General features: G+C 32.0%; 1 protein-coding gene and 1 pseudogene across 1 annotated transcript; one reads left to right on the forward strand and one right to left on the reverse strand.

Moving 5' to 3' along the window:
- The first annotated feature begins 1,098 nt into the window (after positions 1 to 1,098).
- Positions 1,099 to 5,421, forward strand: LOC133777442 (NADH dehydrogenase [ubiquinone] 1 alpha subcomplex subunit 1). Its single transcript, XM_062217030.1, has 3 exons — positions 1,099 to 1,275; positions 1,408 to 1,521; positions 5,148 to 5,421. The coding sequence occupies exons 1-2, from the start codon at positions 1,168 to 1,170 to the stop codon at positions 1,501 to 1,503; spliced, it is 204 nt and encodes a 67-aa protein (XP_062073014.1). The 5' UTR covers positions 1,099 to 1,167; the 3' UTR covers positions 1,504 to 1,521; positions 5,148 to 5,421.
- Positions 5,422 to 8,527: 3,106 nt separating this feature from the next.
- LOC133777443 (photosystem II CP47 reaction center protein-like) lies at positions 8,528 to 10,049 on the reverse strand (annotated as a pseudogene).
- Positions 10,050 to 10,333: the final 284 nt, after the last annotated feature.

Here is a 10,333-nt window from a genome sequence, read left to right on the forward strand (position 1 = left end):
GGCTTTCGAATTATTGGAGATTAGAGTTTTACAAGTGTATTAGAGCTATCATATCTGATATATTGCTTTGTTCTTCAGAGGTTGGTGAAACTCATTGAACCCTAATTCTTTGATCACTCCTTTGAATTTTATATCAATAACAGCTCAAGTGGACGTAGGTTATTACCAGATTCTGGGGCCGAACCACTACAAATTCCTGTGTGTTTTATTATTTTTGTCATCACATTCATTTCAACGTATTTGTCCACATCAAACATATTTGACTCCGTGTCAGTTAGCCAAAATCAGGGTCAACACTAATCATATATGGAGAGCTAGTTGACGATAGTGAGATTGAGTAAAGACATTAGTTGATTGTTATGACTCGTTTAATACTTTACTTTAAGTTTGGACAATTATGAGTTCATACATTTTTATTTTACTATGTAAACATTCTTGATTTTGTGTTATCTCGTAGATAGATATTAAGTTTTGAAATTTAAGATTACTTGAATATTATTAATATGATATTTTTTTACTATAATTTTCTTATTTTTTATTTTAAAATAATAAATAGTGGTGGTAAAAAATAAAATAAATTTCAAAAAAAATATTTACCAAATATGTTTTTTATTTTTTATATTTTTAAACAAAAAATAAAAATAAAAGTTACCAAATACATTTTCATTTTCTAAACTAAAAAATATTTATATTTTTTAGTTTAGAAAATGAAAATAAAAAATAAAATAAATTTCAAAAAAAATATTTACCAAATATGTTTTTATTTTTTATTTTTTTAAACAAAAAATAAAAATAAAAGTTACCAAATACATTTTTATTTTTATTTAAAAAAAACAAAAAACAAAATTATTACCAAAAACATTTTTATTTTATAAAAAAAAAATATAAAACAAAATATATTTTTATTTTTGAGTTTAAAAAATTTAAAAACAAAAATTTTACGGGACACAACCTTAACGAACATTATCTACTTTTCCAAAGAAAAAAAATTATGTTAAAAACATAAAAAAGAAAAATATTTGTACAATTTCGACATAATTGAGGGTATGAATGTAATTTTGATAAAGTTACGATATAGCCTGCAAGGCCAGTCGACTTAAAATTCAGACGATGCTGCATATGTAAGCATAAGAAAAGTAGGGGAGAGAGACAGAAAGAGAGAACGAGATGTCGCTGAGGTGGTTAGAAGCAGTACTGCCGCTGGGAATCATAGCGGGAATGCTTTGTGTTATGGGAAATGCTCAGTATTACATCCACAAAGCAGCCCATGGCCGAGTAACCTACCCAATCTTCTTCTTCTTCTTTTTTTCCTCAATTAGGGTTTAGATCCAGTCTTTCTTTCATGTCCATTAATTTTTGTCGGCCCTTTCAGCATTATATATAATTTTTTAATAATTTTATGTGCAGCCGAAGCACATCGGCAACGACATGTGGGACGTCGCCATGGAAAGAAGGGACAAGAAGCTCGTTGAGAAGTTGTATGCTGCTAATGCTTCTCAATAAGCGATCTCTTTCTTACCGGTACACTTTTTTTTTTAATAATTATTTCGTATGAATTTTTTTGGCGTGTGTAAAAATTACATTGAAATTGTTGATGATGAGTATTTTCTTATTAAATTTAGTATTTTGACGAGAGTGAAATATTATGCATAAACCCCTTGACTCTTCTGTCAACATAATGAAATTTAGGAATCTTTTGTACTGTTGGAAACATGTGATTGGACTTCTGATGATTCTATTTAAGTTTGTTTTTTAGGGTTCATATTTTCTTCCCTTCTTTGTATTGGATTTGGGGGCACATGGGCTTTGATTGTAGTAGAGTAGGATTTGTATCAATTGATAATTCTATGAGTGGTGGGGTGTGTGTGATTTACAGTTGTTTGAGGAGTATCAATTGATAGTAAACGTTGTGACAAGCTACATGAAATAGCTTGATTGGTTTATAAAGTGTATATCTATGAACCCATTCCTAGAGGGGATTCCATTACAAGCAGCGGTCTGCTAATGGTTAATTATGACAATAATTTTAAAGACTGCCCCCTCTTCCTATACACATGCACAAAACTATACCTAGAGCAATTGAATAGCTCTGTCTTTCTCAATTGAGATTTTAGGAAAGTTGCAAACAGTAATAGCTACATATTTTTTTTTCCTCATCATATGCTCAAAGACCCAATTCCAACCACAAACCACTTTTTTATTCTTCTTATTTTTTAATGATTTTTCTTCATCAGTGTAGTTTTTTCTCAATTGGTCATTGATCCACATTATTACTTGTGAGTATTGTCATAATGGCGCTTTTAAGTAACTTAAAATCATATAAATTCCTGGCTCAGACTCAATTCTAACCAGAAGACCATTTGCTTCACTTTAATCTTGCAACAAGGCCTACGCTGTTACTATGCAAGCACCAGTCTTTCGATCTCCACACAATAGGTACACTCAATCTTTTAAAACAAAAGGACCACAAACACCTTGAGGAATCAAATTTGATGTGGAAGGCTCAAGAGATGAAAATTCTAAATAGAAGTAAGATTGAAAATCAATGAGCTAGTTCTCAAAGAAAGACATTATTGATCATCAGCCCAAAGCATTCACTGCCATCATCATTTGCTCATCTCTAGTTTTTATTTAATAATCATGCATTATTCATTGTTCATCTTCATTCACCTTCCCATGTGCTCTGGCAGCAAAGAACTCGGCCATGAGCTCAAAATAAAAAAGAAAACTCAGTGAGCTATGTCTTATTATTTTTCCTCCTTTTTTCTTTCTTTTAATAAGATGAACTCCAATTAAAAAATCCTTCTCTGTTCATTTCAAATCCATAAAAATTGTAAGTGTATTGCCTAAATTAAGAAGAAATCTACAAAAGCTTGTAATGTCTCTGTCCCATACCCTTTGTTTTGTTTGAATTGGAAGTGGTGAAATTTGTAGCATGAACAAACAAAGCATACAACTTCTCGACGAGTTTCCTGTAAGCAGGATTTTCATTTTTTACCTAAATTCTCAAATAGCTCCTTGAGTTGATTAGAACTGGTAGCTATACTCAATTCAATAGTTCCATTACCCACAACAATGTCTTCAGTACTACATCCAGTTACTATTTTCATTTGAACATCTTAAGAAACCACAGTTGCTCTGCAATAACTTTTTCAATGGCCATCCCTTTTCTAAATGCAAAATTGTCCACATTTATTTCAGATTGAGACGATTTATCTTTTTCCCATGTTTTAGTACTTCTCTTATTCTTTATAAAAAAACATCGAAAGATTTGTAGTAGATTCTCTTATATAGAATCGCATCACAAAACAAATGACTGTTCCTTGGCTCAACAGATTGCTTAAGCTATAATCTTCTTGTAAAAATTCTAATTTAGGCTTAGCTCTCATTTCTTTTCAACTTCAAATTTTCTGCTTTCCATCATAATTTTTTTTGAATCTGAATGTTGTTCCACCAATATTTAGCATACCCGAAGCTTGCTCAAAGCTTGTTTGAGCTCTTCAATCTTTCTGTAGGAACTTTAAAGTGCTGATTGCGATAATAAACTTTTGAGAGTGGCTATTAATCCTGCTTACTTAAAAGAAATGCATGGTAGTGGAATGTTGAACTTGTACCTCTGTAATTGGAGAAGGAAACAAACCACATACCAGTGCTAAAATTAATGTACAATATATATGAGAAAAGCTGAACAACCATGCTACTGCTGAGATGTGGCAAAGTATAAGCAATAGCTAAACAACCACGCTACGCATCAATAGAAAACTAACCAACATGGGGGGCTCTTTGATTAGAAAGAAATAATAGGATCTTCCAGGGCTAGAAATGGGATGGTTACAAATATGGGAGAAAATTAAATTTTGGGTGGCTGTTTGTTTATTTAAGACTAAGGATTTTAACAATTTTTCCTTTTTCTTTTCGATCTTCTTAGAGATTGGAATCTTTGGATGTAATGTTAGATGTTCCCGTATCATCTTCTTTTGTAGTTAAATACCGTACCATCTTTTTGTAAACCTTCTGTTTTTCTTTCCAACATACACACAATTCTTTTTTTTATTTTTTTATTTTTTATCAAATATATATTTATATAGACAACTAAACAACATAGTTACCAACATTTAACGAGTTTGTTATTATGGGGTAGTATAATCACATTTGGAGAAGCTGACCAAGTCTTTGTTGCCTAGATCCAGGATAGGGCTTGTCTTTGGCTGTTAACACTATAAAAGCTGTGGTTTTCTGTTTCTTACATTTTTTTCTTTTTAACTGTGAGTGTTTGGGTCAGTTTGCGCGCACCTCAACTAGTCCTGTGGGGCCCTTGTGACTTGACTGGGGGTTTGCTCCAGTGGCCCCAAGACTTTGATGTTATGGGGAATCAAATGTTGGACCGTGCAGCTAACCACACATCCCAACCTTCTCCCAGACCACTAGACCAACCACTTGGGGTTCTATTTCTTTTATTTTAAGCTTTAAACTCATTGAATAATGTTTCATCCAATGTGATATTCTCAAGAATTAATTGGATATTGTGAGTTCTCTTTGAGAGACTGGTACTGATATCATATTTATACTGATGTGTGGTGAGTGTTTGCAATCATAATAGCTAGTAAAAGTATGGTTAAAGACTAGAAGAGATGCAGTTTTGTAGGTGGTACGAGAAAAAAGGATGATAATTGCACCTTTTGATGGTGTGCATAACTTTTAAATCCTGGCTCCAACATAATGTTGTTTCAGTTGTTTGAGTTCAGGTTATCTTATTTAATGATAAACTCTTGACTAGGTAGTTGACCGGATCATATTCATTAATGTATTTATGAAAGAGTATATGTAATTGTTCTTTTTCTTTGTCTTTATCGTTCTCGTGTCCCTTTCTGATCTTTTTTCATTTTCCTGCCCTTGGGCTTGCTAATCCTCTTTTCCATCTATATTTTGTTCCCTGCTTTGCTTTTGTTATTCAGTACTTCCACTTGTTTGGAAATTGTAATATCTTAATTTCACTCTTATGCAGAGTAAATAAATTACAGGAATTTCTGTATAAGCCTTCTTTACAAGTTTAAATTTTATTTTTCTTCTTGGCCAATGCTCGGTTTTTTTTCCTCACGTGTTTAATAATTTGACTAAGGAACTTGGTGTCATGGTCTGTTTTGCAGGACTCTTTGTTGCTGGAGTTTTTAAGTAGTAATAAAGTACTCAACTCATCTTGAAGAATCCTTGTAGCAACTCAGCCTCAGATAATTTTTTTTTCCTATGTATGTGATTTTTTTTTTCTATGTATGTGAATTTTTTCAAACTGCCTCTGGAAGACAACCTTTTCTTAGCGCTCCCTTGTGTTGGAGCTCTCGTTTGTTTGGATATCTTTGTATCAGTTGCTCGTCCTGGACATGCCTTTTTTCTTTTTAACCAATTGAAATTTTAGTTTCAAAATGAGTCCCATGGCTGGCTGTCTTGAACCAAAGGTTGAAAAGAATATCGCTTGATTGGATTTTCAGTACAACATTTGAGCTCTCTGATAATTGCTGATTTCATTTCATGGTGTTAATGGTTTCATTTGAGCATTCTGGATTTTAAATTCTATCCATCACTGGAAAGAGTAGTTATTTGAGCTTTCAAAATGATTAGCTAAAGGTTTCATCTGAGCTTTCAATACGAGTCCTATGGCTGGTTGTCTTGAACCAAAGGTTGAAAAGAATATTACTTGATTGGGTTTACATCATTTGAGCTCTCTGATAATTGCTGATTTCATTTCATGGTCTTAGGGTTTCATTTGAGGCTTAAGGATTTGAAATACTATCCATCTCAGGAAAGAGTAGTTATTTTCCACCTCATACCAGATAATTGAAAACTTGTTGAATTTATGAGTATTCGTAAATTCTATATCAGAAATAGGTGGCACAACATGAAAACTCTTTGCCTACCTATGTAGTTTCTACTATGAATGAAATTGCCTTTTGTTAATATTTTCTTAGCGACATGTTAATTAGAGAGAGAAATAGTTATTTTATTACCTTTGTAGAGTAAATATGTGATTTTCAATGAATTTAGAATTTACAAAATCGAAGTAGAAAATTAATTGAAGGGAAAAATAAAAAATTAAAATTTTTAGAAGCAACTGCTAGGGTTAGTGACCTAAAAACATGTTACAATTTTATTTTTGTAATTATTGTTTGTTTAATTTATATATAAATATGAGAAAATTTTACATTTACGAGAATATGATCATGTATACGAGAGAATTAAGATCATATATAATGAATAAAATAGTTACCAACATATTAAAGAATAAAATCTTTAATCAATAAATGAATGTTAGTAATCTAGATTCGAATTACTGAGGTAGATAGACATCTTAGTAAATGTACTTTATATAATTAAGATTATATATGGCAATACCGATGTGAATTAATTTCTTTATAAACTTACCGTTTACCATACATATTTAATTCATATCTAAAATGGTGATCATTTGTAGATCAGTCTAAATCATGTGTAGTCGTGAACTTGTGTTCATCTCTATTGGATCTTTTGATTCATTCGTTAATGTCTTTTATTATAGTGATGCTAGTGACTTTTGTTTTGAAGATTCAATAACTTGTATGGCTGAGAACATGATTTTACAATAATGGAATCCAAGCTTTCCTAACGAATCGAATATTAGTTCCTTTAAGGGTTAATCTTGCAATTGAATAGTTATTGAACTCAAATCTATAATATGATTATAGATTAGTTATTCACTGGTAAATTAATGGTACTTAAGGAACAAGAGGTAATTAGAAGGTTTAAACGGTAAATTTCGACAAGCTTTAATTAACGAACTAATAATTGGAGGACATAACTACATGTATTGATTATATTAATGGATCGCAATAAATAACTTTGTAAATATAATTCTATAATTACTAAGAGTGCATTTTCATATTTATAGTCGAGTAATAATGTAATTAATAAATAATATTAATTAATTAAAGAGTTTAATTAATAGTCTGGTTTATTTAAGCTTAATATTATTGGTCTATGGTCTTTGAGTCGCCTATATACTATAATGTCAAGGGTAAATGTGTCATAGGCAAGATTAATGGAGAAAAAGATTAAATTGTAAATGAATTAATTTTCCAAGACTAAGTGATAATTATGTATGATTAACTAATTATGAATTAATTAATTAATTATTTGACTAATTAGATTTTATTTGAAAAGCTTTATATTAGTTGAAATTAATCTTAAATATGTTTTGGATTAATATTATAGAGATTTTAATATTATCTAAGATAATTATTCAAATATGGTAATATAAGATAAAGTTAATTGGAAATTAATTGATATTTATTTTTGAAATTATATTTATATTATTTTAAATGAATAAATATAATGTTATTTTTAATTAAACAAGAAAATGAGAAAATTGGCGAGAACTTATAGTGCCACACGCCACTTACTGTGACACATGGTTATGAGATTTGAATTGTTTAAATTTAAATCTGTTAAAATGTAGTTAATTTGTTTTTTTAATTTGATTAAAATAGATAATTAATTAAAATATCTTGACTAATCAGTTTTTGAATAAGAAATATAAATTGTATTATCTCTAGGTTTATAAGCTGACATATCTTTCGATTAATTTTCTAAGTCAGAAAATTGAAAAACTCTCTAAGCTTTCTCTTCTCCAAACTTTCTAGATATTATGTGTTGAGAATATTTAGAGAGCCTAAATCAAACATTTGCATCTCACATGCCCACGCACGTCCTTGTGTGTATGAGGATCGACTCGGAAGACTACGATGTGAGTCTCAATCAGATTAATACGTGGATTAGATGATCATTTGATTATATGAAAAGGTAGCTAGGATACATGATAGGCTTCAATAGGTATTCTTCTATTTTTCTATTCAGATTGATTTAATGTATAAATATATGCATTGTTACTGGCTCGGTATTCATAATTTTAATCTTATTTTCTATTCATTGAGATCTGTTAACTTTGTATACCATTCCGCTGTAAATGAATGATCTTAGCATAGAACTATTGTGGTCTTTTAATTATATAATTATAGAAACAACAACCCTAGTTGCCATATTTATATCTGGTTTACTTGTAAGTTTTACTGGGTACGCCTTATATACTGCTTTTGAGCAACTCTCTCAACAACTAAGAGATCCATTCGAGGAACACGGGGACTAGTTGAAGTATTGAGCCTCCCAATATCGGGAGGCTCATTACTTTCAATTGAGATAATGAAAAGTTATTTCATTTTTTAGTTGAAACTTTAGGTCGTTCTCGAAAAAAGATAGCAAAAAAAATGATTCCTAGAGTTGAGACTAAAAGGAATGTATAAACCAATGCTTCCATAGATTCGATCGTGGTTGACTCGAGATTTAATTATAGCTTCCATACCTATTTATTTGAGATTGTCTCCTTGATAAAGAAAGAACAAACCAAGAGTCAAAGAAAAGACATCGATTAAAATCAAGATTTATCTGGTATTCTATATCAAATCCCAAAACTAAAGACAAAAAATAACAAAACAATATTCGATCAGACTACTTGTCTTCTTGTAGTTGCATCTCCAAGTTTTTGGAATGCTCCAAATTCTACTTGAGCATCCAAATTTGGGTCAATACCAGCAAAAACATCCCTAAACAAAGTTCTAGTACCATGCCAAATGTGCCCGAAGAAGAAGAGCAGAGCAAACGAAGCATGTCCAAAAGTAAACCAGCCCCTCCGACTGCTACGAAAAACACCATCGAATTTCAAAGTAGCACGATCTAATTCAAAATTTTAACTAATTGTGCACGTCTAGCATATTTTTTCACAGTAGCAGGATCGCCGATTCCATTGAGTTCACCGCCATAGAACTCAACAGTTACACCTACTTGTTCAACACTATATTTTGATTCTGCCCTTCGAAAAGGAACATCAACTCTGACAATTCCTTCTCCATCTACCAAAACAACCGGTAATGTTTCAAAAAATGTAGGCATACGACGTACAAAAAGTTCACACACTTCTTTATCTTTAAAGATAGGGTGTCCTAACCAACCAACAACTATTCCATCCCCGTTGTCCATTGAGCCCGCTCTAAATAATCCCTCTTTTGCCAGATTATTGCCGATGTAATCATAAAAGGATAATTTTTTTGAAATTTTAAACCAAGCTTAAGATAAACTTTGATTTTCGGGCTAGCCCAGCACTAACTCTTCGATATATTTCTTGTTGAAAGTATCCTTGATCCCAATGATAACGAGTGGGCCCAAATAATTCAATCAGGGTAGTTGCCAAACCATACCACATAGTTCTAGCAACTACAAAAGCTGCAAAAAAGACCGTTGTGATACTACTGGAAAGGGCGGTTTCAATATTTCCCATACGTAATCCTTTGTATAGATGTTGGGGTGGACAAACACTAAGATGGAATAGGCCCACCAATATTCCCTAGGTTCCCCCTGCAATATGATGAGAAGTTATTCCTCCCAGAACAAAAGGATCAAAACTTTCCACGCCCTATGCTGGATTTACAGCTTGTACCCTTCCTGTTAGTCCATAAGGATAGGATACCCATATTCCAGGACCATACAATCATGTTACATAAAATGCGCCAAAACCAAAGTAAGCCATCCATGAGAGAAATAAATGAATTCCAAAGATCTTGGGAAAATCTAAAGAGGGCTTTCTTGTACGTTCATCAGAAAATATTTCTAGATCCCAATACACCCAATGCCAGATAGCTGCTAAAAATCACAAACTAGAAAACACAATATGTGCCCCAGCCACACCTTTCGTAACTCCAAATACCCGGGTTCGTTATAGTTCCCCCTGTGATACTCCAACCACCCCACGAATTGGTTATTCCTAAGTGAGTCATGAAAGGTATAACGAACATACCTTGTCTCCACATTGGATCAAAAACAGGGTCAGAAGGATCAAAAACTGCTAATTCATATAGAACCATCGAACCAGCCCAACCAACAACCAGAGCTGTATGCATTATATGGATAGAAATCAAATGGTCGGGAACATTCAATACGACCGTATGAACACGATACCAAGGCAACCCCATAAAAATACTCCTTATATGAATGAAAAATAGACACTATGTAACTTTATTGCACTTAAAAATAACTCTCTAGGGACCTTACTTTTTTAGTGGATTATCTCAGGAAAGGATTCATATTTGTCCTATTCTTTTAGTAAGAATATTTTTTAGTTTAGTAATGGAACAATTTTTCTTGTAGGAACAAGAAGCAGATTTATTCTACATCCGATAAGTACCAAGATGCAATGGTCGGGCGTTGATTGCATTTTATCTGAGTAGCTGCCTCTTTATTTGTTCATCATTCAAAG

Source organism: Humulus lupulus, chromosome 5, assembly GCF_963169125.1.
Source record: "Humulus lupulus chromosome 5, drHumLupu1.1, whole genome shotgun sequence".
Lineage (NCBI taxonomy): Eukaryota > Viridiplantae > Streptophyta > Magnoliopsida > Rosales > Cannabaceae > Humulus > Humulus lupulus.